This window comes from Falco peregrinus, chromosome 5, assembly GCF_023634155.1.
Source record: "Falco peregrinus isolate bFalPer1 chromosome 5, bFalPer1.pri, whole genome shotgun sequence".
Classification (NCBI taxonomy): domain Eukaryota; kingdom Metazoa; phylum Chordata; class Aves; order Falconiformes; family Falconidae; genus Falco; species Falco peregrinus.
In genome coordinates this window covers 46,526,547-46,552,666 of record NC_073725.1, presented here as the reverse complement: position 1 = coordinate 46,552,666, position 26,120 = coordinate 46,526,547, and the positions used below count along the sequence as shown (strand labels likewise).

At 40.2% G+C, this 26,120-nt stretch overlaps 2 protein-coding genes and 1 long non-coding RNA gene across 18 annotated transcripts in view; 2 read left to right on the top strand and 1 right to left on the bottom strand.

The window, feature by feature from the left end:
- Positions 1-1,961, top strand: part of ABI1 (abl interactor 1) — an 81,963-nt gene extending 80,002 nt beyond the window's left edge. For all 14 annotated transcript variants that reach the window (XM_005233888.4, XM_005233884.4, XM_005233881.4 and 11 more), the window contains one exon: positions 903-1,961. In XM_005233888.4, the coding sequence (XP_005233945.1) occupies positions 903-1,078 (176 nt within the window). In that variant the 3' untranslated portion in view covers positions 1,079-1,961. The remainder of the gene's footprint in view (positions 1-902) is intronic.
- A 724-nt stretch (positions 1,962-2,685) lies between these two features.
- On the bottom strand, positions 2,686-26,081 carry PDSS1 (decaprenyl diphosphate synthase subunit 1). 3 transcript variants are annotated; one of them, XM_027781686.2, is made up of 9 exons: positions 22,873-23,003; positions 17,390-17,484; positions 15,710-15,851; positions 14,831-14,942; positions 14,633-14,742; positions 7,854-7,934; positions 7,560-7,673; positions 3,990-4,070; positions 2,686-3,195 (listed from the first exon to the last, which is right to left on the bottom strand). In XM_027781686.2, exons 3-9 carry the CDS (start codon positions 15,806-15,808, stop codon positions 3,055-3,057), a joined length of 738 nt encoding a protein of 245 aa, XP_027637487.1. In that variant the 5' UTR covers positions 15,809-15,851; positions 17,390-17,484; positions 22,873-23,003; the 3' UTR covers positions 2,686-3,054. The 3 variants fall into 3 exon arrangements, with proteins under 3 accessions (XP_027637487.1, XP_055659354.1, XP_055659353.1); XM_055803379.1 differs by lacking the exons at positions 2,686-3,195; positions 3,990-4,070; positions 17,390-17,484 and adding exons at positions 23,365-23,500; positions 24,364-24,428; positions 25,928-26,081 and having other exon boundaries at positions 14,629-14,742; XM_055803378.1 differs by lacking the exons at positions 2,686-3,195; positions 3,990-4,070; positions 7,560-7,673; positions 7,854-7,934; positions 17,390-17,484 and adding exons at positions 23,365-23,500; positions 24,364-24,428; positions 25,928-26,081 and having other exon boundaries at positions 9,912-14,742.
- On the top strand, positions 3,205-6,894 carry LOC129784418 (uncharacterized). Its single transcript, XR_008747131.1, has 2 exons — positions 3,205-3,683; positions 5,524-6,894. It is a non-coding gene; the product is annotated as an uncharacterized LOC129784418 (long non-coding RNA).
- Positions 26,082-26,120: the final 39 nt, after the last annotated feature.

Below are 26,120 nucleotides of genomic sequence, written 5' to 3'. Positions count from 1 at the left end.
AGTAGGTTCTTGGAATTCATAAAACTGATCAATGGCATAAATCCATGCTAACTGTTTTGAGAAGGGTAAGGCTGTGATGTCCCAAGTTTGTGTATTCATAGTGGTAGTTTCTAGTTCCAGTATTACTGGTAGTGACATTCACTTCCCTTGGGGGGATCTCTGCTTTGTTAAATTGCGCATAATGAGCTAGAGGTTGGTAAGAGTAATGCATTCACCAAGCAGGTACTGAAAAGTAGCCGATGTTGCTTCTCCTTTGTCCTAAAGTAACTCCTATACTTGCACACGTTGCAGCTCCTTGAAAAGTAATGCCAAAACTTCTTATCCCATAGAAGCTCTGTAGCAAAGACCGTCCATTTCTCTACGGTGGCTTTAAGCAGCTATGTTTACAACATCGTATGCTGAAGTACATGCTAGATAGCTGCAGGGGCCATAGTGTAGAAATTTTTTTTTTCCCCTGTTGGTCCGTTCCTACAGAATGAATTTTTAAATTTTTGTTATTTTTTTTTAGGCTTTTTCTAATCAAGAGATCCCTATACAGGGATCTATATACCTTTGAGATAATCTGACCAGAAATGACTGCCACACTCATGGAGCCAGTTATTTCATAGTTCAGCTCTGAAGTGTCTATAAGCTCCACTTTACTGTGTCGCAGTCAGCTGTACCTCTCTGCCAACAGTTTGAGTGTTCAGTGTAGTGACCACCCACTTCTTACTGGTAGCTAATGTTGCAAGAAAAGTGAAATTTCATTTTCTGGACTTAATTGTCAACAGGGAAAGCATGTGAATCCATTATGGAGAATCCCAGGGCAGCAAGCTAGTCATTTAAAAAATAACTGTACTTCAAAAAATGTTAATGCTGATGTTATTAATAAAATGTTAAACATGTCCCTGTTCAATCCACAGTTGTTGCTATATATGACTATACAAAGGACAAAGACGATGAGCTGTCATTTATGGAGGGTGCAATCATTTATGTGATAAAGAAGAATGATGACGGCTGGTATGAAGGAGTTTGCAATCGAGTAACTGGCTTGTTTCCTGGGAATTATGTTGAATCAATCATGCACTATGCTGATTAAAATCCTTTGCTTTTTAAAGCTGGGTCTTGTATTCAGTCATACCATGATTATTTACAAGGGGTAACTAAAAGCTAACAGAATTGTCTTAATATACTTTAAGAAAAAAAATAAAAAATGTGCCCATTTCTTTAGGCCATACTGTTTTAATGGTATGATTGAATGTCCATCTCTCTAAGTCTCTGGAGACAGTATGTCTTACCTGATGGCAATTTGTAAAACAAGCAACTGTCTATAACTGGTTATACTTATTTACTTATGCATTGTTAATTTTATGACCAGCCTAAATATTCTGGGGAAGTAGGGTATAATATTTAATGAACCATGATCAGATTGTGCCATTACATTTTTCAGTACAGCATGGTAACTAACACTACGTTAGACTAACATATTAAAATCTGGATGAGAAGTTTAATGTTAGTGCTGGTCATATTACTTTTTGTTTAGACTCTTTGCTCATTCTTGAACTATATTTGTTTAAAGCATGCATACAAACTTATGTATTGAAATATACTTTTTTAAAAATCCAAGATGCTTCCAATTGTTGTAATCTTTACCTGGAGTATTCTCACTAAAGTCTATTACAATGAGTTGTTTGGGTCTAAGGTGTCCATGTGAATCAAAAAATGGGTGGTCTTATGTATGTGTAATTTGTACCCAAGTTTTTTTAATGAGTAAATTTACATTATGACTTTTTCCATTCATAAATATATAAGTGAACCAAAGGTCTTGTCCATTACTTTGTTGGTTGGCTTGGCAAAGAAGTTTGGAATGCTAACGTAGCGAAACCACGGCTGTGTTATCCCAGGCAATGTACTAAAAGCAAATGTTTGTAATGTGACTTTATCACTGACAGAGGGCAAATAAATTAGATATGAAACCTGAATTACACATTTATACATACTCTTAAAAGTTCTTTTCTTCCAGAATTCATTTTAGCAAGGCTTCTTGATTGAATCTAGTTACCTAGATGCAGTATGTTGGACACCATCTCTAATTGGCATTTCTCAGTGGAAACTGTATCTGGCTTGGTGATGTGCCCAGCTGAGCAGAGATGGCAGGCTGTCATCAAGATACGACAAAGGGGACCGAACATGACAGGAACGGTGCCATTGTGTTAAGGGATCACAAGCGGAGACAGATAGAGATGATGTACTTCCCGGTTCTACAGATTCTGTGGCTTAAGTAACCTGAGAAGGAATGCGGTAGTACTGGATAATTACTGTAAGAGGAATGTGTCTGGGACTTCAAAGCAGACTTCTAGGAGGGTGTTGAACATACTCTGGAAATGAGTGATGGAGTGGAAGCTTTGATTGGCTGTTGAATCATTCATTTTTAGCGTAAGTTAGGAGTACTGGGCATTTCATTTTCTTAACTGTAGCAATCCCAAATTCTGCATCTTGTAAACTGCTAGCGAGTAGCAGCCCATAGCACACCTGCATTTCATTATGAATTGGAAAACTACTTATTGATGTATATAACCAAATAAAGTCTACGTACAGTATTTTTTATAATAAACCAATTTCCGCATATACAATGTCAGGTAATTATGGAGGTTAACAGCCAGGAAAGCATTCAAACCACCTCTCTCCACAGAGTTTACCAGAGAGTAACATGCATGCGCTATTTATTAGTGTGGACAAGTGAAATCGGGAACAACTTCAGTTCTCATACGCTGATTTATATTTATTCTCATTGCAGCCTTTGTGCATTAACATGTAAACATCTTCCCCCCTCCCCCCCCAGTTAATAGCCTCCACTAAAACAATTGTACAGCACAGTTTGATTTGCTCTGAATTGTATGGCTTCCCACAATAAAACACCTTAAACTTCTGCTTTTTTTAAAAAAAAGTAGAACTTCAAAAAAAATGTTTTTAAAAAAATAATTTTTGGTAGCCTGTGTTGGAAGCAAGTATCTTTTGAAATAAGTTTAGGCACAGTCTGGTAAGTAGCTGCCAGAACGAGTGGAAGGAGTTCCCTCACTTGTCTCGCGTGAGTACCATCTCCGTCAGTTGAATGAGGGCTTCTCTTTCAGGGGATGGCCGTAGCTTACTGATCTCTCTTGAAGCTTCATGGCAGTAGCGCTGGGCGAGGTAGGTTGTTTGCTGCACACCATCACTCTTATGTAAGAAGACAGTTAAAGGTAATGGGTAACTGGTCAGCCTCCCTCCTGCCTGCTGTCTCTTCCGGTTACAGGGGGAAGTTTTAAGGTCAGTAAGTACCCTGAACACTTAATTATACACTCTGAAGGGGAAAGGAAGAGGATTCATTCAATGTTCATTGAACCTTACATCTCTTCCCCGAAGTGTCAAAATACTAAGACTCATCCATGCTAAACTTAGGTATACTTACAAAACAACAGTATTATTAATAACCATTAATTAAGTAGAATTAGAAACTAATAGTTTAACCTCTTCTCTCCTGCTCTAAATAAAGATATATAGAAAAAACATGCTGTCTTGAAAAAATAGGTGTTAATTTTGCACAATTATCTGGTCTTTTCAGACCACAGTCAATTAAAATTGATGTAACTGCAGTGCACGCTCCGTAAGACTGACTGGTAATTACATGCAGCTTAAACCAGTTGTTGGATACACCTACTCTTCAGGTAAGGGAACTGAGTTCATGCTTGAGCTTTTTACTTCTATTACATAGACTTCATACTATTGGAGGGGGGGGGGGAAAGGGGCAAGAAAAATGCACCTGTTCAGTACCTAGTATTTCTGCTAAAACACCATGCCAGTATGACAGCTGAAGACAGTAGTCTTGTTTTTAGCTTAGTATTGTACACAGCATGCTATTTAATGTGTATTTGAAAATGCAGCCCTGCCCTTTTACTTCAGAGGCAATGAATTTCAAACTGATTTCAGCAGGGACAGCGCTTCCAGAATGAAATATTTAGTATCGGTCCTACCTGCAACACGTAATTCCGAGCACGTTCAACATCTCCTGGCTTACTGAATCGTCTCATTATCATAGCATTCATTTCTGGAAACTTAAGCACAAAGGGAGAAAGTTTTGCACTGCTTATGAATTGTTTTTCATGTAGCTGCCTGCCGTGCTAAGGTCAAAAAGGAACCAAAGTACAGACCTCTTCCCTTGCCACTGTTGTTACTACAGGTGTAGCTATAGGTTAATACCTGCAATGTGCATAGCACTGTAGTATAGTAAAGCCCAAGCATTTAAAACTTAAAACTGGCTAGCTCTGTTGGCTGTAGCCAGCTGGTAGTGAAAGTTAGCGCCTGCCATTTCATCAGTGCAGTGACTTCTGTTGTGGCTACTTGCAGGTGTATAATCTGGTTCAGGTAATCTTATGTTAACAATGATGGTTAGTGTTGGTACACCTAGAAGCAGCACCCCTTCTCCCACACATACAACAGAGAACTCAGCAGGTTTGTTGTATCTATATTGCACAATTAAACCTGTTAACCCCTTCATGATACCTTTGACTGTTACATCCACTTACGCTTTCCATTGCTGTGGTAGTTTATATACACAGGCTTTACCTCTGGAAAGCTCAGAACAGATTTTTATAACAGGAAAACGTATTTTGTTTTCAATTGCATAGAATTTGTATTTAGAACTGCACACAATTCCCTACAAATCAGGTAGATAACTGAAGTCAGTTCTCTGAGAAAGTCACTGCATCAGTTATCTAAACATGCAGGTGCTTTCTTCAGACAGTCCAGAAATAGGAAAACCTGGTGCTTCGCAAACAAACCAAGGCCACAACTGAAGGAGCTACTCTGCAGATTTATTTCAAAGGGAAAAGGTGTTTGTTCGTCTTGTCTGAAAGGGTTATAGTCAGTCAAAGATGACTTTATTCCCATACACTTGTAAACAATTATCTGCTTTCCTTGCACACGTTTGGTCCTGAAGCTGTAAATCTACAAACTTGTTAGGGAACAAACATGTAGCATTCCTCATCGTTGTGACATTTCCCTATTACTCACAGGTAGTCTCCTTGGATGATGCATTTAGAAGTTTATTGGTGACTCATACTTGGCTTTCTGTAGATCCTAGCTTTCTTGCCATGTAATGACAATTTAATTGCAATGTTAATATCCATTTTCATATTATTAATATGTACAATCATACAGGATGCATATGCTTTCACTTTTTATATTTAAGCACTAAAGGATATAAAAATCCTTAAGCCTGTAATGCAAAGCTGTTAACAGTTCTGGAGATGTCACGGGCAGTATATAAGCATTTGACAGGAATGCTTATAGTAAGAACCCTCATTCTTCATCTGCAATAGTTTAAGAGCAGCTCTACACTTGGTGTATACTAGTGTACTTCCTTAAAAAAAAAAAAAGGTTGGGTTTTGGGGTTTTTTTTTGAGTGAACTAACCTTAATTACTGATTAAGTAGGTCTCACATAAAGCTGAACATTTTTTGAATAAAGGCCTCTCCTTAATAGTCTAATCCACAAAAATGTATTTCAGAGGGAGGGGAGAGGACAAGAAGAAAAGGCAGTTGTCACTGAAGATCCGGAGCACATTACAGTATGTTTGTCAAGAAGACAACATGAGGATTACCAGATATATTAAAGGGTACGCAGGATAGCAGTAACCGTAATTTCAAGACAGAAGACGGCCTATAACTAACAACTACATTTTGAACTATCTTCAAGTCCTAGCTCAGGAGTTTTTATATTCTCAGATACAAATAGATGAAACATCGTTTAGTAGCAGCACAGATAAGTATCTGTTGAAGCTCCAGACTTTTTTAGCACTTATACTTTCTTTATATATCACTTAAGTCTGTAGTGCTGTGCTTCCACTTTCTTGAAGACAGCAGGAAATTTTCAGCAAAGCAGCCTTCCGGTTAATGCGGAAAACTTTGCAAGATGGTCAAGTTATCATTCAATGCAAAAACATATGTTTCCCATCTAGCAAAGATATAAACAAGGAAAAGTGCTAAAAAGTGACCTACAAATAACAAGTAAGATTTAAAAATAGGACTGACAGATTTTCTTTTCTTGCGTTTCTGTATTATGAACTCATTTGTTATAAAGCTAATTAAATGACAGATGAAATTGAAAGTCAGAGGCAGCCAACCCAAACAAATGAATAAAAGAACAGTTTTAATTAAAAAAAACGGAATATTCAACACCCACAAGACAGTGTCACCCATTCTCTACCACAATCAAGAGTATTTGCAACATGTCCTTGTTTCTCTTTCATGCACAAACCAACCATTTCACAATTGCATCTTCTTTTGTACCTGTCTCTTGCTGTTCCTTAGACAACTCCAGCTGCTGATGACTAACAAGATCCTGCTGCTTATGAACACATTCTGAAATAATGATTCAAGAACAAGTTTGTGAATCTCCCAGAGGAGTCTGTGGGGAGGAACTGAGAACATGGAAGATGCTGTTCTCTGCATGCATTCGTCTGCATTCTTAAGTGGCTGATACTCTGCTTTCCTGTCTTTTCTGAGATACATGTCCTTGTAAATGCCCAGAGGATGAGGAAACAAACACCTGCATACGTTCCATCTCCCCCACCCCAGGCTCTTTAAGACAGAGGGGGAAGTAAATGTCATAAAGTTGTAGGGTTTTTTTAATTACTTAAAATTTCTCCCACTTCAAGCTTTGAGCAATTCCGATGACAGATCACAGAGAGCTCTGTTGGAGTGAGTTGTGCCCATTTTTGTATCGTGCTGTGGAGTTTGGTAGGAAGGAAAGCCTTTTAAGTCCCAGGTCTTTCCTCAAGTGAATCAGAAGCTTGAGCAAGGTGCATTAAACCAGTTTCTTCCCCCCTATTTTAATGTTTCCTTTGGTGCTGCTGGCACTTTTGTTTTCCTTGTACTCCTCCAAATAATTTTTAAGCCCCTAAAAATCTTGACCAATTTTAAGCTTATTTTATTTATGATACTCCTTTTTCTCCTATCCAAACTACTATTACATTTACCTTCAGAAGGGAAAGCTTCCCATGTCTGTAACTGGATAAGACTCGAGGACAAACAGATGAAGAGATCAAATCTAATAAATAGAGATGCCCACCTAAAAGCTAGGCAGAGGTTTCAGTTATTGGCCCCAGCATGGATGCAAACCCCAGAACTTGGCAAAAATCCTACATACATAATCAAGCCTGAGGAGAACAAGATGGCTGAGGAAAGAAGATAAGCAAGAAGCTACATAGGAATAACCTGCTGAAAACCTGCAGAAACTCTCTGAATACCTGCCCCTTTGGGAAGGTTAAGCACTTGAACAACTGGGGCAGCAAAAGACTAGTGCTGCTTTTGATACAAGGGCCTAATGGTAAGAGGACTTGTGTGTGAAGGTATTTCTCAGTCTGAAAGAACATCCATGTGCACAATAAATCCAGCTGACCTTGAACGCATTGATTTTTCACATGTGCTCAGGTCATGCTCATCACTCACACTGTAGACTTGTTTGAGCTGGACCTCTGTGTGTGCTGTTAAAGAGCAGTGTACGCTTTTTTTGTTTTGGGGAAATAGATTCGTGTTGACTTACCTGTCGACAAGCGAACAAGACAGGGCCTGTGGCCAATCCAAGCTTGAGATCTGCTGCTGTTGGTTTCCCCAGACGGTCAGCACACGATGTAAAATCCAGCACATCATCTATTAGCTGGAAAGAGATAAACATACAGGTTATTTTAAAACTTTCTTTTCTTAAACAAGAACTAAATACAGAATAATCCTTGTTAAGAGAAGATTTATAAAGGATTAAGATAGCCCACTTTGATTTCTAAGACTCTGGAAAAGTTTACATTTTAGATTCCCTTTAGTAGTTCAACAAAGGCACTACCTGAAAAGCTATGCCAACATTTTTTCCATACTGATACGCAATCTCATGAACTTTGGGATCAGGGCAGCCTAGAATTGAAACCTGAAAAGAAAAAAAAACAACCACCAAGTAAATAGAAAGCTTTAGTTAGCATTCACTTTTAGTCTCTGACCATAGGTGTGACACAGCAAGCACAGACAGTTGGGGTCTGGGAACGGAAAAAAAGCTGACTCAGTAGCACATTCTTGCTTATCTCTGTTAGTGGATACACACAAACAGCCAAGCTTATTAGAAAACAAGGCTGAACAGCAATGCAGTATTAAAAATATATTCAAGTCTGGAAGAGATTTGCTTTATTAAATATTTATCAGACAGCAATTATAATGTAAGGATGAAGAGTGAAGAAATGTGGATGCACTGCACATGCAGGCTAGTAGTCATATACAGTCCAGTGACAGGGGAATTAGATTTATTACATATATAAATCAGCCAGGGGATAATTGGAGGTCAGACAACAGATAAATGGAAATTACATGCCTCATAAATGATCCACAAAACTGGATGTGTTGCACCCAGGATAGGGGGGACAGTTGAGATAAGATTATTTTTAAGGGTGATGTTAACTATAACTGAATTGCTCGGGAAGATGAGCTGATAAGCTTGCAGACAAAGGTATCGAGGGATAATTAGTGGCAAAGGAAAGACAGTGAATGAAGAAAGTACACCGAACTAGACCCAAGTGTCACTAAACTGAAATAAACAAGACATTTTAATTGAGTACAGCTAAAGGAATCAACTACTTGAGAGACAGAAGTTTTGCCGAATGAACTCCACAAAGCTAAAATACAGGATGCAAACTAAGAATTGAGAGTTAATATCTTGCTCCAAATAAGAGCACTTACGCTTTTCCATTTACGTATTAATTATACATTTTGCAAAATGAGGCTGGTTATATTTAAATACTCAGACTTATTTCAGGCTTCAATAAAGCAATTATGAACAGGGGGCAAAAATCCGTCCTGGTTCAGACATTCTAAATCTGCTGTGACCAACTGGAGGAGTGAGAAGTGAAGATACATTTTACTTAATGCAAGACTAAAAATGCATGCTAGGAAAGCCACACGACATAAAAATAGGTGTATATATCTATCTCTCCACACTAATTTCTCTTTAAAACTATGTAAGGTAGCATCATTACAAGAAAAACCCCCAAAACCAAAACCGAAAACCAAGCCCAAAGTAAAAGTGAGTCCAGTAGTAGCTTTGAGGATGAACATGAAGATGGCAGTAAGAAACAACATTATGTCCTAATAAACGCAATGCAACTCGCACAAGATTAGAGACTATTTCATGCATCAGTGCATTTCGTAACTCGGCATCAGAACACGTCCCAGGCGTAGCCTGCATCTAATAGTTAAATCCCAGAGGAATCTCGATGCCTGAGGCATTAACAGCATCTCACATTTCCCAATTTTGTTTAAAAGAGGAGGACAGGATAGCAGGAAGATAATGCTACTTAAATCTAATCATACAAAATCCTGAAGGCTATTAAAACAGTGAGCTGCAAATATGATATTTAAATAGATGTTGCTAGGGTCTATCAAACTCGATCATTTTGCCCTTTTATCCTCCTTTTGATGCTTCTCTTAAATAGCAGTATCTGCCCCAAAGAGCTAACACCTACTGCTGTACCATGCCTAGCAAACTTTTGATTGCTTCTGTAGTATAAATCAAATAATACCAACAAGGCAGGAGGACTGCATCTACCCTGTTTCAATGAAATCTTTACCTCCCACCACATTGCATGTGAAGAATTAAAATATGGAATTCAGTAGAACAGTGACAAAATCCTGGTTATGGCAATGGGTCAGAATGGGCAGACGTTGGTAAATGGGGAAAGGAAGTGCCATGTAAAGAGAAGAGCTTTCTCATTTGATCTTAAAGCTCAGAGCAAAGCTATTCCTGTAGGTATACAGTTTTCTGGGGACACAGCTATTACCCACATGAAGAATCACAGCAGTACAGGTACATTTAAAAAAAACGAGAAGCGCTGAGTTACAGAATGTAACACAAGCAAAATTCATCAGTGCAACATTTATTCTTGCATCTCTGTAAGAGAAGACTTTCATAGCTCCTATTCAGGTTATGATTATTTCTGAAGACAAAAAAAAATTAATAAATCCAGATTAATCTGCCTATCACACCTCAAGTGACCAGCTCTCTGACCATGACCACATCATAAACCTGCAACATGACCGGGTCTCGCTACCAGGGAGTTCCTTCAGGAGCCAATTTCTCAAGTTGCTCTTGTGAATTACTGCCCTCATCAGGGCTCTCACTGGGATGCAGGCAGGCAGCCTTGTCCCAGCCAGCCTGTCACTCTTCGTGATGAAGTTTAACTGCAGCCATAATGGGATAATGGCATGCATTTACAAATACAAATCAGGATAACAATGTCAATAGAATGTCATATGTTTATATATCATGATATATGCTTAAATGATAAAGTTCACCCTTTGAAAACATCATACAGCTCCCCTGATATGACTGGTTGACTACAAATTTAATCTTGTAGGAATTCAGACTTGTCCTCTACTAAATTCTAATGAAAAATGAAAATCCTTCCTCATACCAAGTAGTACAAATTCTTTAGAAAGGTTCTTTGAATTCAGTAAAGCCAGTCAGTCTGCTTGGCGTTATTTCAAACACACTTTTAAAAATAGAAAATGGTTTCTCTTGCTTTATGTTACATGAGAGACTATAAACCAATCTTGCCTCTTTACTGAATTTCATATCCATAAATTATTCTGTTACCAGCTCTGGGTAGATACATCCTGCTCTGTTATTATGTGAGACTGTGGCAGCTGGAGTTGAAAACACTTGCACATCTATAGCAGTGCCTCTTGCAGGTCAGAGAGGAAAATCTGCTGCTGGGCAGGGATATGCTGGTATCAACAGTGCAAGAGACGTTTGCTCTCACACTCCTAGATTTGTGGACACGATGGAAAGGAAAATCTAAATCTAAAACTCTTCCCCTTGTCCAGACTTTCTCCTTCGTGCCCATCTCCTGAAGCAATCAGGATCTTGCCTTCTCATTTGTGGCTCATCTACCAGTTTTTCCAGACAGGAGCACTGTTCCTCTTTCCAGTGGAATAACAGTATAGTTTAGGTTGGAAGGGAACTCTGAATTTATTTGGTCCAGTCATCTGCTCAAAGCAGAGCTTACTTCACAGTTAGATCAGGTTGCTGAGGGCTGTGTCCAGCTGAGTTTTGAGCATCTCCAAGGATGAAGATCCCACACCCTGTCTGGGCAACCTGTTCCAGCATTTGACCAACCTCATGGAGAAATTTTTCCTAATAGCTAATAGAAGTTTTCCATAGTACAACCTGTCCTTTCACTGCACATCTCCCCCTACACTCTACACTCTCCCATTACATAGCTGGAGAGGGCAAGAGGACTCCCCCTTAGTCTTCTCTACTCCAGGCTAAAACCAGCTCTTGGCATAGCATCTGCTCCAGCGCCAGCCATCACAGTGGCCCTTCACTGAACCCACTCCACCACGTGAATGTCTGTCTGGTACGAGGGAGCCCGGCCTTCAGGTCTCACATACGCTCAACAGAGAACAGTCGCTTCCCTTGACATGCCAGCTACACTGGGAGGGATGCAGGCCGGAACGTGCTTGCTGCTGCAGGGCGCACTGCTGACTTTTCCTCCAAGTTCTTCAAATCCTTTTTGGTAACTACTCTTGGCAAGGGAGTTGGAAGGCCTACCTGGAAGAGCAGAAGCTCCCCCCCGCCCCCAGCAGACAATTATCTCATCTTGAGTCTGCATTTTCATGTATTTGACCTTTTCTCAAAAAATTAATATTTTAACATGTTAACCAAGTACTTGTTTATGAAGAATTGTACTTTTACAGAAGTTAAGACTATCCGTCTGAATATCTGTGTTATATTTACACTAATCATCTCCATAGCAAACACGAAGAAGAAACACCCCCAAAGGAGTTACTGTATTTTAAATAATAAATAAGGAAATTTACTGGCTATCCATAACATCTGATGCTCCTGACACTATTACCCTACATCTGTCATTAGACTTGATTGTATTCTGCCTTCCTAGCTGGGCTGGGGGGATCAGTTGTGCCGGTGGGGGGTCAGAGGTCTGATCTTCCTAGGCGCAGGTTCCACACCCTGGTAGGTGTTTCTGATAGAGCCCTGAGCACACACCAAACTGCTAGTTAAAGCAGGAGCTCGCAGGTGGATTCAGAGCTGCAGACTATTCTGACCTTTTCTTCTGTCCCTAAGGCAGACCTTCCATACACAGCTTTGCCTTACACGGGGAGGCTGCATGCTTTCTCCTAATTGAGAAATCAAGAATCTCTAGTGCAACTTTACACTTATCTCAAAAGGGGCATGATTTAATCCCTCTTCTGAAAGTATGCTGTGCAAAATATAAACAGCTTTATGAGGGTCAGGTATTCACATTACAGCAGGATAAAAAAAAGACAGAAGGAGAACCTGCTCAGCGTATTTTGCCATCTCCAGCTTGCCTGATGACTAATAGAAATTCCACTTCAGCTTTATTGTTTCTGAATTCTTGAACCAAAGTCACCTCTCGCGTTTCTCTGAAAAATGCCTTTCAGTAACTAAGGCTCCAGTGACCCTCTAGGCCATTTGCCACCATTTCCTTTTGGAACATATCATTTGGACTGCCACTTTGGCAACATTCCCCCATGTGGAACTATTGTAGAAATAAACTGGAGACTGGGATGGCTCTAACATCTTGAACAGACTGTTCTGTTCATAAAAAAAAGTACTCCTCTACCTCAAAGGACTTTTGATTTAAATGCAGTAATGCTTTGGCGATGCAGAAGGTATCTAACACAGGACTAGACCAGTGAATATCTATTATCTTGTTTAGACATTTTTCCAGGAATACTCTACTCTTCCATCTCCAAGGCATGACATGATAGATCTACGATACCACCTGAACTTGTTTAGCATCTTCTTTCCAGTAAATACTTTTATTTATGCCCAGAAACAAATCACTGGTTCTTTCCCTTCATTAACAGGAACTGAAGGGCTTATAATGACACACTAGCCTGGTTGTAACTGATGTTCTGAAAACCAGTTAACTCTTTCCTTAGCTTTCTCCCTGAAAACAAGATGTGAATACTCTTTGATTCCCCAACTGAATTTCCTTTCAAGCCAGAACTGACGATCCTGCTTATACCTTTCACTACAGAAAACAGAACTCCCTTCTGATTCCATCCTTTTCCTTAGTACTCAAAACTATTAAACAAAAACAACCCCAACACCCCCTCTACAAAAAACCAAACAAATTCCAAACAACAAAGTCCCCTTTTCACTGCTATCAATAGTTCTCCTAATCCATGCAAAAAGAAACTGAGGGAGACACATATATACCAGTCATTCCTACTATGTGCAGGAAGTATGGTTTGGCCATAGACAGGCCTCCCTTTCATTTTTCTTTTATAACATAAATTTTACTGCATGTAAAATTCCAACGATTCAGTAATGGAACAACTCAGAACAACCACTAGAAGAAAAGCAGCTGAACACACCCTTCACCAGCATCACAGGAACGATCTGGAGGGAAGTTCTTAAATCCTGAACTCTTGTGAATTATGAAAAGGAAAAAAATCAAAATAGCACATTTGTAAGGAGAATCCACCCAGTGGGAAGGTGATTTCTTCTTCTGTCTGTGAAGGTTCTTTTAGGAAGACTGTCAAAGTGAATATAAAAATATGTATGTTTTTATTGGGGTAGCAGAATAATGTGATGCTCCTTACTAGTCCAACTGCCCACTAATATAAATGAAAAATTGCAAAGGGAAATTCTTGCCAGGGTCATATTGACATTAATACGATCGATCCAGAAGACCTAATTTCTTTCCTCCCACTAGAATAAAAAATATTTTCCCTCCCCACAAAATCTATGTCTCTCCTCCTATATGATCCTTTTGATTTAAGCAATTTCAACTGCTGTATGCACAAATGTACCAGTTCTCTGAGAAGAAAGGATGACTAACACTAACACAGATTTTTTAGTCTAATTCTCTTAGAACTCCCTCTTGCTATAGCAAACACCAGCTATACCACCTTTAATTAACAAAACAAAACAAACCCACTATAACTCTTTTGGGGTGTGATTATTGCCCACCTTCTCAATTTTCTGTACTAAAACTAAACATGTGAATAAGAGCACCATCTTGAATCAGATTTTTTTGGTAATAAAGTAACAGAACTGAACAGATAGGGTTGGATATAACAATTGATAATTAAAACCCCCAGACAAATCAAGAAGTACATGCTTCTGTTCTTTTACAATGTAACGTGAAGTATACACAGTTAGTTGTTTCCTCTCACTGTTACCATTTAAGGACCCACTCAACACCACTGAGAGGCACCATATGTCAAAGAAAACTTAAAATCGAATTACAGGCTCAAGAATTATCAACTAAGATTAAAAACAGTCTCAAAGTTGCAGAATTTCATAAATTAAAGGCTGCCACTGTGAACCTTATTTTCATTCAAGTGAGGGCAACAATAAATCTGTGTATGAATATAAAACAGACAAGAAAAAGTGAAAACCAATATTGAAGGCTACACAGCTGAACTGTGATAAAATGTACAATCTCAAACCCATTCACATTCTGGCAGAATACCACTTAAAGTGTTTGCTTTGGAGGGTCTCCAGAGAAAACAGCAATAACTAGGAGTTTAGCTGTGAAGCTTACAGTATGGTATGTTAACTTTAGAAGAGACAGACGTACATACTGCTTTACAACTGTTTGCTATAAGACTCGCGGTCTTCTTAAAAGTCTTCTCGAGGTAGTGAGCAAATCTCTCATTCTCATTTTCCTTGGAACCCAACTGGAGGAATTCACCTAAAAAGTTGCACAGATGGTAGTTTTTATTGGTGGGTTTACTGCTTAGGCAAGCAAATCTGAAGGTAAAAATAGAAAAAGACCTTACCACGCACCAGATCTTCAATCACCTGAGTTAGAACAGAGATGATAGTAGTGTTTCCAATTCGTGCTAAAGCTACGGAAGCAGCTGAGAGGATGAAGTCACCAGCTAGAACAGCCTAAGAATAAAAAAGAATTGATCTTTTAAGTATTTTTCCCGTAAGTGTTAGTAGAGACAATACTATTTCCTTTATCTGGCACGTCTACTCACATCACAGGTTTTTTTCTACAAAAAGCACACATATCTCATTGTAACAGAGAGAAAACAGAAGATAATGAAATATTAAAATTTGAACAATTTTTAATCCCTGTCTTATAGCGGTTTATACTTTTCCATATAAGCTGTCCTCCCTGTGTATAATATCTGAATATGTGTTTGCCTGTGAAGTTTTTTTTGAAGGTGACTGTTACGCCATGTTAGCTCTGAATTGCCATGGTAAGTTCTGCTGCGTCAGCGGTGTACTTCTTTCCTTGCATTTCCTGATGAAGGCCTCCCTTTTAAAGCTCTATGAAGAAACACCTTTCTCAAAAAAATAAAAAAAAATTCATGCTGACTGAAAGGCTTTTCGGGTTCACTACTGAATCAGAGTAACATACAGGGTTCTGGATGAGGTGCAAGTTCAAAGTATTCCAACAGCACTGCAAAGAATTGCATAGGGAACATAAAAATCACTAAGAATCCCACTACAATCATACATTATCTAATGCTTCCAACAGTACAGAAAAGGAACACAAATTTGTCTCATCCACAGCCTGTGCACACTTCTTCATACTTTTTCTGGCATATCCCAAGACTGTGCCTAGGGAAAGTAATGTGACAAAAACCCTAGGTATTTGTGCTCTGCTGAAACTCAAAGGCAACTCTTACACATAATAGTAAACTCACCTTCCTCTCTCCCCAGATTTGATTGACTGTCATTTTTCCTCTACGAGAATTTGCATCATCAATAACATCATCGTGAACTAGGCTAGCTGTGTGGATCATCTCAGCAATTATGGCCACAGAGCGCTGGCTTGCTTGCACCTCCCTAAAATAGAAAACAAAAGCGGTCAAATAATTAAGTCAATTATATATGCTGCAATACACTAGAAGAAATCTCTACAAACACTGAACAAAAAACGTTTCTCTGAAAACAGCTGTTGCAGCTTTTCCATGGTCTGAACCCCATTGTTTCAATCCTGGAATTCGGAAGACAAGAGAAAGTAAGATCACGTTAGTAGAGTAAGTGCAATGGGACGTTTCTATCCTTATTAGGCCTGTTTCTGCCTTACTGCATTAACAGTACTGCAAGATTCCTGAGTTAGTGACTCTAATCCCTCTAAATCCAGACTGCAACAAAGAGCACAGCATCAAGGATGCTTGGTTCCAAGGAGATGGAATCTGGAAAACAGCAGAGAAAAGAACAGCAGGTAGCTTTGTAGATGAGTGTTAAGTTTTCCTCATCTCTGTGTTGCTCTACCTGCAAGATGCAGTATCACAAACCCTCCAAGGCTGGCTTACCTGTACTAACTAACCAGCAAGCTGGAGAGATCAGCAGGCACAGAAACCTGTATTCTACATTTGAAAAACATAACTCATGGACCTTATCCTTCACGTTATCTGATTACCTTAAGACCTCAGAGTTTCTTCAAAAGCCCGAGGAATTAACTGGAATTACACCGCAGTCACTTAAGAACTGTAAACCCTACCTACCTAACACTTACTGAAAAGTCAGCCTTTGGGAAGATCTAACACTGATGATTCAATTCTCAGTAGTTCACAACTACTTTATTTTTCAAACTACGTGAAAAGAAGGTAATGGAAGAACATAGAAGCAATTATCTAGGGCACAAGGCTGGCAAAATGAACATAAAAGAGCCAACCTAGCTCACACAATGGACCATCTACCCTAGTATCCAACTGCTACTGCCTTGTTCCAGACTATCTTTTCTACCTGTTTTCACCATGGATTGCATGCAGGATCCCAGAAATGGCTATCCCAGTCAGCCTTGCCTCAGAGCTGTAATAAGCCCACAGGGATGTTAAAAAAACCCCAAAACCCAACAAAACAAAACACCTACACCAATAACCAACAAAACCCAACAAAAGAAAAAATTACTTCTCATATATAGATACCTTACTTCTGGTACACAGATAACAGAAAAAAATCACAATATTTTTCAGCAGAACAGAAAAAGAACTGAGAAAAACAAAAGATAATAATTTCAGCTCAGCCGAAGGGAATTTAAAATCATCTTGCATTGCCTATATCTATTAAAATCTAGTGATTAATCACAAAATGAAAGAACATCTTGCAGTCTGCTGACATAACATTGTGTTCTGACACCTACCTCTATGCAGAACTCTGCTTTGCTGTCAGTGGGAGTTCTAACATCCTGAACAATAGCAGAATGTGTGGCTCATAGGCTGTGAAAACGCGGCTTTTACACAACAGAAAATAAGAGCTGGAAACCTTCACGGTTGTTTGAAGGTAATTTTTACTGTGGACTAGTAATTTAGTCAAATGCTAGTTCAGTGTAAGTAGTTTTCTAAAATAAACTATTGTTACTAGGTAGGAAAACTTACCTTCAAAAAACTGTAAAGGTCTCCAGCCTCTTTCAGGCACTGGTCTCCTTTTGGGGACTCCCTTTTTCATTAATTATGTCAGCAGACTGGCCTTCCTGCTGGGAAGTAGCGGTAAATGGCAACACTCACCGACACACCAACATCTTTCAGCAGTATGAAGACAGCACAAGCATAGACATTTCAAAAGAAGTTCTGCATTATAGTGCGTTTCATCTCTGACAATGACTAAAAATGGCGTAGGAATGCTCATGGTTCATGTGTCCGGTTCCCAGAATGTTGTATCAAATGTGATAATTTAAGCTGAAGGGGTTTTTTTAAAACTACTCTTTCTGCAAGGTCTCAAGCAAGGCTCTTCCCATCAGTGCCAAAAAAATTTGCAACAGTTTCCTACAAACATCATGTGAGAGTAATTCTGAATCAGAGCATGCCTATTTTAAGGAAAACACACAAGAAACAGGATCCTTCTCATTCCTTGCCATTTTTCATTCTGCTTCGCCTGCAAAACAAAAGCAAAAAGTAGCAGTAACTCAAGCCCATAGATAACTGGGTCGTCCCAAGTCCAGTAAGTGGAAAGATGCCATTTTTAGGTCATTCTCAAGGTAAAGGCACCCCAAGATGATATGAATTTACACAAGATTTTTTTACAATTTTAAGTTTACCTTCTTATACGTGCATTATATGATTTTTTTAAGCCCTTGATTATGTTCTATTTTTCAGCAGGACTCCCTGCTTGATTCTGTGATAAGCTTTTACAGACCTACAGTACCCTGAGCTCTTTTCCATTGCAAAACTTGTTTCATGTACACTGAACAAGACCAAGGCTGGTCTTAAGAGTTTTAAAAAAAAACAACCAAGCACAACTCTACCTCCAAATATCCTCTACAAAAAATAAGAGGGGGTGGGGGGCAGCAACAGGGGGAAACTCAAAACAACACAAAACAGTATTTACTCTCTTCAACAAAGAGCTTTGCAATATGTTTGCCCGTAAGTAAGTATTACCAGTTTAAAGACAGGAAACGTGCAAAAGAACTTGCAAAATTTCTGTGTTACAACCACACTCCTCAAAGTATGTTTTTGCTGTTAAGACCCTGTGGCTGAAAAAAGGGACCATTTCAGAAACACAGTCTGTGACACGGAATGGCACCGCAAACTGGGGGAAGCATAGAGAACAGATGTGTTAACACAGGAGCAAATTACGGAACAGCTGAAAACCAGCATACAGTACAGGCATCTGACAACCGTGGAGAAGTGAAAGAAAAGAGAACCAAGGCTGCTGGCAGGTCCCCATATCTTTAGGAAACATTCTATGGAGTTTAGCCAGGTCATTACATTTAAGTATTCCTCACACTATTCTAAAGGATTTATTTCCCCTTTTTCCCCAAATCTTTTGTGCTCGCTATTTTCTCTAATGAGATGTCTCTGTACTTCTTTTGCCTTCTCTTATTTGTTTCTCTCTCCTTTTGGTTGCAGAAATAGAAATAAAAATTCCTATCTGCAGACACCTCTGGAGAATACACCCTAAACAGAAGCATCCAGTCAGGCTAAGTGATAATTCTGTGAAATTCTGCACAAAGGTATGTGAAGAAATGCCAGTGAATGTGTGAAATTGAGGGTTTACATGACCTCCGCTTAAACTCTTGGCAACAATTCTTGCTCTCACACAAAGCTAAGTGGCTATCATTAAGCAAAAAGCCATTGCCAAAGGGACCTAAAGACTCAGGTCTGGACTTCAGACTCTTGGATGTTCAAGGGAAAAAAAACCCAACATAAAAAAAAATAATCCAACATAAAATTATTTGAATGCTTCAGACCATTATGGTTCAGATTCTTTATACAACTGTCACTTTCCTTGTTATGACTACAATAAAGTGACTTCACTCTAAAAGGACAGTTAACCTGCTGAGCATATTCTAAATACCTAGCCTTCCTCAAATCTAAACATAAATAATCATGCCACCTAACCTGTAAGCAGAGCTACCTGGGTGCTCCCCTCCATTCACTTGAGAAGTCTTAGCTGTTCTGGTGGAGCTCTGTGAAGATAAAAAAAGTCTCTGTGGACAGCCTCATAAGATCAGGACCTCTAAGCTTACAAAGTTGTTATTGATAGGTTATATATGTCCTGTTATTTTAACAGCCGAGCAAGGAAGAGTATTATCTTTTCTACTAGGACTGCACAAAAGGAAAAAAAAATGAAACCATCAAATGAAAGAACAGGCAAAATCATGCTGGGTCCAGCAAGTTATATGACAGTTGAGAATGCAGCAAGATGAAGCAGAAACTCACGTCTCAGTAACACACACCCCAGCAGCAGAATAAAAAAAAAAAATGCTAGGGATGAACAGCACAGGATATTGGCTCATCCCACAAGGCTACAGATGTTGTGGCCAGTATCTTTGATTACATGTGTGGGAACCAAAGCTTCAACAAATAAAACAAGTCTGGGAGAAGAATAAATATTAACTGAGGAAAACAATGACAAAAAGCTTTAAGGGAAATGGTAAGTTGAAAGAGGAAAAACATCTTAAACAAAAATGCCGGGAGAAGCAGCACGGAAAGCAAGTATTTTTCTCCCTCAGGTCTATAGCAGAGTAGCGGAGTTACAAATATGCAGTGTTTCCTTCTCTACATATACAAATTTCCTCATAAAGAGTAAAAAATTGGAAGAACAATTTGTCACCTCGAAACAATCCCGCTTTAAGAGAAGTATAGGTCTATACAAACCAGGTGTAACGCAGCCTGCTTCAAGCTTAAAAGCAAAAGAGAAGAAAATGCCCATAAAAATCCATCAACTCACAGTATATGGGTATCCACAATATGGAAATGTATTCTTTTGGCATGGCCTACCCAACCCTCAAAAGACACTGGTCATCATGCATGAACCAAAAAGCAGTACACTGAAGACTTGTACAACATATGTGAATTTTAATTACAACTGTAGGCTTAAAGAAAAGTGGCATGAGGCAAAAAAGAGGAAGCTAAGTACCCTGAGATTTCATTCTCTTCCTTTGCTGAAACATTTCTGTTCTCCCTACTCAGATTTTCATTCTAAATACAACATGACAAAGATAGTGACTCAGTCTGTCCCTGTACAAAGAACATTCAGATTAATGAGGCGGCTTTTAAACATCAAACATAGTTTGGAGGTGCTGACAAAAGCTGCAACAGATGTACAAAAGCTGCCAAATGACATGGGCATCCATAAATCAGAGCACTTATGCTAACGGTTGGCTACTGCAAAGCAAACACTTGCCTCAGGCATATGCAGGACCTGAACTCTGAGATCATGCCTTCTCACTGGTGTTGTGAAATTGCTTGGAGGGGGGTATTATAGATCTATTTTTTATTTATATATATATATATGTATATGTATATATGTATATGTGTGTGTGTATATATATATATATATAAATATATTTATAGGGCATGTCTTAAAACTGGTCCTGATGGTTTCAAGACAGCATAATGCATGGACAAGAATATCTCCATGAGCGTATACATATGTCAAAAGACAGCAAATATGATTTGAGCATATAAAGGCAAAATCAGTTCTTTCTACAGATACTTCTTGTCTTTGATTCACTGCTCACCTCCTACACTATATGACATCAATTCCAGCCTGCTCGGTATGGCATGTACAGTACACAATTTCATTTATAAGCTTCTCAGGCTACACATTAGAATGAGACAAAACTACTTTTCCCGTTATTCTGACTAGAAGGACGCTCACTGCCCCAGTTGTTTAAAGTCTCCTCCTAAGTTTCCACCCTCTTAGCATCATCCTTTGTCTTAAATAACTCTTTCACCCATGTTCCTGATAAATTTGTAGACCACAAGTCCTTCATTTTCCCCAATTACTTTTGCCCTCGATCCCTGATGCTATCTGGACTTATCTTCTTCTGCACATGGATCAGACATGCCATGATTTTACAAAGAGTGATATACAAGGGTATCAGCACTCCTGTAGCTGAAGTGGATATACTATGGTTCATGCATGCTAGGATTCCTTTAAGGTTTTTCATAGAGAAGGTGGCTGCAAATCACATTGGGGTTACGTCTGGACAGGACACTCACAAGCCTCCAAGCTCAAGCAGAAATTTCTATTTTATTGTGCTTCCTTTCATCCCACCATGGATAGCCAGTACGATAGTACTGTAGAATACAGTACGATAGTACAGTAGAACAATTCTGTCATCAAGAAGTGCCATCATCACACTCCTGTTTTTCATGTCAAGATCACTCACTAAAATATTAAGTCAAACAGTGCTGTGACAAAGGACATCCCTGCCCTGAGGAGTTTCACAACTGACACTGTTCCTTTTGTTACCTCTAACACAATGACAAGGGGCAGTACCGAATGGAGAACAGAACCGGGCTAGAGTTCATTAATCCTGGACAATGTTTTCCTAAAACAAGAGGAATTGGCACACACAGGACAGGACACTGCCAACTAGGTTTTGCTTTCTCCTTCGAAATTATACACATAGGAGGGGGCATACCAGGAGAGGTGCCATATTAAGCAGCAAAATATATGCTACACTCTGAGGCAGAAATCAAGTCCAACAAGGCATTAACCTACTGCTAAGGAAAAAATGATGGGAGAGTTGAGAAAATCCCTTAAGGCTAATAATTTAGTCTAGAAACACTGCTGGCAAGGGTCCAAAGATTTCATATTTGAAATTCTGTGTGAGGGAAGACTGGAAGCATAGCTGGAAGACAGAGAACACTCCAGCCAACATATTTCCTCAAAATGCAAACATAGCAACTGATAGGAATGTGTGGAAAGAAGCGTCTGCAATGAGCCAGAGCAAGGAATTATAAAGTACAGGGTGAGCATGATGTTCTGTTCAGTTAAAACTGTTTTCAAAAGACAAGTAACTTGAAGAACATGAGGCTTACACCAGCTCCAAGCTTAGAATCTTAAAGTGTAGACACTTGCTCCTGGGGGGACAGGGGAGGGGGGGAGGAATCTGGCTGTTTTGAAGGTCTCAAAGCTTTGAATATAATCATACTACCTGCTTTTCTGCATAATTACAAAAAAACCACCTATGAAAGTCTCTTCTTGCAGCAAAGTTCTTACCTGTGACAAGAGTGTAATAGTTACAGGATTGTTTACAAATGAAAAATACTTTTAATTAAGTCCATATAGTTTCAAGGAGTACTAAAGGTTCCAAAAAAGCCTTTATCCAAGAAGCTCAAATCGACTACAAGCCTCACAAGTATCAGAAATTGGCAATATTATTTATCCATCACCAGTTACAACTGCAGTATAGTTCACAATTTTACACATGGAAGCATGTAATAAACCTGGTAGCTCCTTTTGCGCTTCTAACTACAAAAATACAGCTTCACAACAGAACTTAAATTTAGGTTTTACTAAGGAGCAATTTATTTTCATAAAGTTACTAGGCATATTTTTCCAGAACACAAGAATTATAGATTTCAAGTGTGATATATGCCCATACATCTAACAGTGACCCACTCACCTGGAATTATTATGGTGAATATTGCAAGCCCTTGCCATTAGCACCACAATCATTGGTCGAAAGGCCTTTCCTTTCCCATCAAAGTAATAATCACACATTTCCTTAAGTTCTGCTGTAGATACAAGTAATTCCTATAAAAAGGAAAATAACATATCAGCATAGAAGTCACAAAGCCAATCTGTTTCGTGTAAGCGAAACAGTATTCACACATGAAGTTACTGCCTGCATTCATTCCACCAGTGTAAGCTGAAGTTGTTCTTAAAATTGCTATGAGTAATCTGAAACATAAACGATGTATTCTAGCAGTGCAAATCAAGAGAAAAAAACTGCATTCTAGTTCTATAAGAAACGTAGAAATGCTCTCTGCCTTCAATTTATGTTTCAGACAGCTGTTCATAGGAATATTTTTTCAATAACTATCTTACAAAGCAATAGTTGCTATTAAAATCAGAATCACCACAACATCCCAGAGTAGTCACCAAAATCCCTCACCTTTTTAATATCTTCATAGAGATTCTTCAAGTCTTTTCTACCAAGTTGAAAAGGGTCTTGGTATTTTTCATCACTAACTGTCTTACTGCAGCTGCACAAGTGGGATGTACTTGTATGATGAAACCTGGGGACAGTGCTTTTCAAGAGAGCAATTTTGTTAAAAGCAAACTTTCCCTGATTCCCCAAACAGAAACATTGCAAAGCATTTCTCCCTCCCCCTCCTCTGCCCTCAGACAAAATTTAACCAAAAGGCTAAAAGGTAAGCAGAAGGCATCAAAATACTCTTTCCAGTCAGCTAATAAGGTGCAAGGACAGCACAGCTACATATTGATGATCAAAGACTTTCAGAAGCTGGCAAAGAGCAGCATTTGGCAAAAAATAACACACATACACCCCTTAGCAAATTACAGAAGTCTTCTGAGGTCTCAATGTATTAATTTTGAATACAGTATTGATAGTACAGCATACATTTGGAGATGAGGCCCTCCCCTTCCATTACCACAATTATTCTGTTACTTTCTTCCCTCTCCTGTATACTCCTGGAAAAACATTCCTGACATGGATTTGAAAATTCTCCTTTGCACATCCAGCTACATTATAAATTAAAACCATACTTCCAGGTAGCATGATGATGCTGTGAAAGTTCATCATTAAAGGGTGAAAAATCCTCCTGGATGGATTAAGATGCATCAGGCTTAGGCCTGATTTTTTTATGTTCCCTGGAGTTGAAGTTTACATCTCTTATTATGTTTCCTTTTCCAAAGTGAACCATATAGGGCATTTCTAGGGGCATTCTTGCTTTGCCCGTTGCTCTCCAGGGAGGACTTAGATTCAGACTCAGCACCACAGCAGAATTACACAGAATTATCCAGCTACATACTAGAGTACTAGAGCGAATAAAACCTTATTTTCAAAGTTTACAGCTCACAGGTGTCACTACCCTGTTCACCCAATTAACTGCCTTTACCCATTACACAACAGTACGAACCTCCAACTTACCGCCAAAATACATTACATATTTTTGGAAATGACAAAGTTGAACTTCTTTGGGTAAAGTGACACATCTGCACAAAGAAAAACAGTTAATTTAACAGAACTTTAAACCAGCAGAAAACATTTGATTACAAAACACAAGTGTCTGTTCATCGGCACTGCTCTACTTCCCCATTTTACCAACCCAGCATCAAAAGGAGTCGCATAATTTCCTTCCATGTTACACAAGACAGAACTGCCAATATGTACATTGGCTTCTGACTTGAAGTGACTCTTCTGTTCAGGAAGGTTGGACTTTCTCCCTCCCAGGACCAGCCCAGAAGGCGTTATCAGTTAACTTCCCAGAACTGCTCTAATGAAACCTTGCTTTCGAACTTGTGGAAGGTGCAATTTTCAAACGTTCCCTGTCTTGCAGATAAATCTGGATTGTACCAGTCCCGGCACAGAGAAAAGGACAGGAGCTGTTTCTATAAACTATTACACTAACAGAAGAACATCATGTCCTCATTTTACCCTGAAGCAATTTTAATTCAGCTTGCCGCTTATGATAATTTACACCTGTATGTCTTCCCTGCCAGATGTCAAGAACCTAACCTCCAAGGCCAGCAATCTCCCATGCTCTCTCCCTGCAGGCTGAGGTCATGAGCCTGCCGGAAAGCACAGTCCCAGGTACACAATTCCAGCACAGAGAGGCTGAGAAAGGAACGCACCTTCTTCTCTGCCCCTGGCAGTGCTGCCAGGAACTACCCAGCCCTGGTCTGGAGTGCAGGCTGACTCAGGGGCTGACCCAGCCCTAAATGACTGCCATCTGCGCATTAGCAAACCGCCTTTCCAAATGGCTGCACAGGAACACTCAAGGAGACCTAGGACGGGAGAAGCGTTCCCCCAACTTGCTCCTCTTGCCTCAGCATCTCCTTGTATGCAGCTTGAAGTCTCTCCTCTGCCACAGGGAAAGAAACAAGAACACCTTAACAGCTCCAGGATGCCCTTCCATCCTCCTTGTGTACAGGATGAAAAAAATGAGAGAGACCCTAACTTACCACAGATTGGCAACTCACTCCTGATTTCAATGGCCAGCCCCATGGCTGAGACCTTCATAAGTGCGCTCTCTCACACCTCTCACCGTTTTCTGTTGTTAAAAAGTAGCTGATCTCCTCCTAGCCCTCCTTCGGTGAGGGCACAGACAGGCCCTCACCTTCACACCGCAGCGAGACGGGGTCAAGCGCGATGCTGGCCACAGCGCTGGCCGGACACCTCACTGCGGGTCACAGCAGCGCGGCCTCCTCTTACGCCTGACACAGGCACGGCGACAATCTCGCTCTAACGCCGATCGCTTTCCCTGCTCCCGCCTAGAGCAGCCTCCGAGAGGCTCTTCCCCACCACAGCAACCGACGCCGCGCTCACTCCCCCCAGGCCGCAGCCCCCGGCCCGCCGCAGCCCTCCGGCCCGCCGCGCTTCCCGGGCGGGAAACGCCGCCGCGACCACCCGACCCCTACGCCCCGCTGGGCCCCCCCCGCCGCCCCATTCATTGCCGGTGACCTCCAGGCGCCCGCCGCCGCGCCGCACTCACCGCCGCGCTGGGGGCCGGAGGCGGCGGGGTGCGGGAGCCGGGCCCCGGCGGGCGGAGGCGCGGCAGGGAGCCGAGCGGCAGCGCCCGGCGGGAGGAGGCGCCGCACGGCCACCACCAGCGCAAGGCCATGGTGTCCCCCAGCCCCGCCGCGCCGGTAACGCCTTCCGGCACCGCCGCGACCCGGACGCGGAAG

Bases quoted from the DNA above. Each gene is read 5' to 3' on its own strand.
- PDSS1 (XM_055803378.1), bottom strand. From the start codon at position 26,056: ATGGCCTTGCGCTGGTGGTGGCCGTGCGGCGCCTCCTCCCGCCGGGCG. The intron at 23,501-24,363 runs GTAAGTTGGAGG...TCTCTTGAAAAG, and splicing joins ATATGTAATGTATTTTGGCG to CACTGTCCCCAGGTTTCATC. The intron at 14,743-14,830 runs GTAAGGTCTTTT...GCAACTTTTTAG, and splicing joins GATTGAAGATCTGGTGCGTG to GTGAATTCCTCCAGTTGGGT.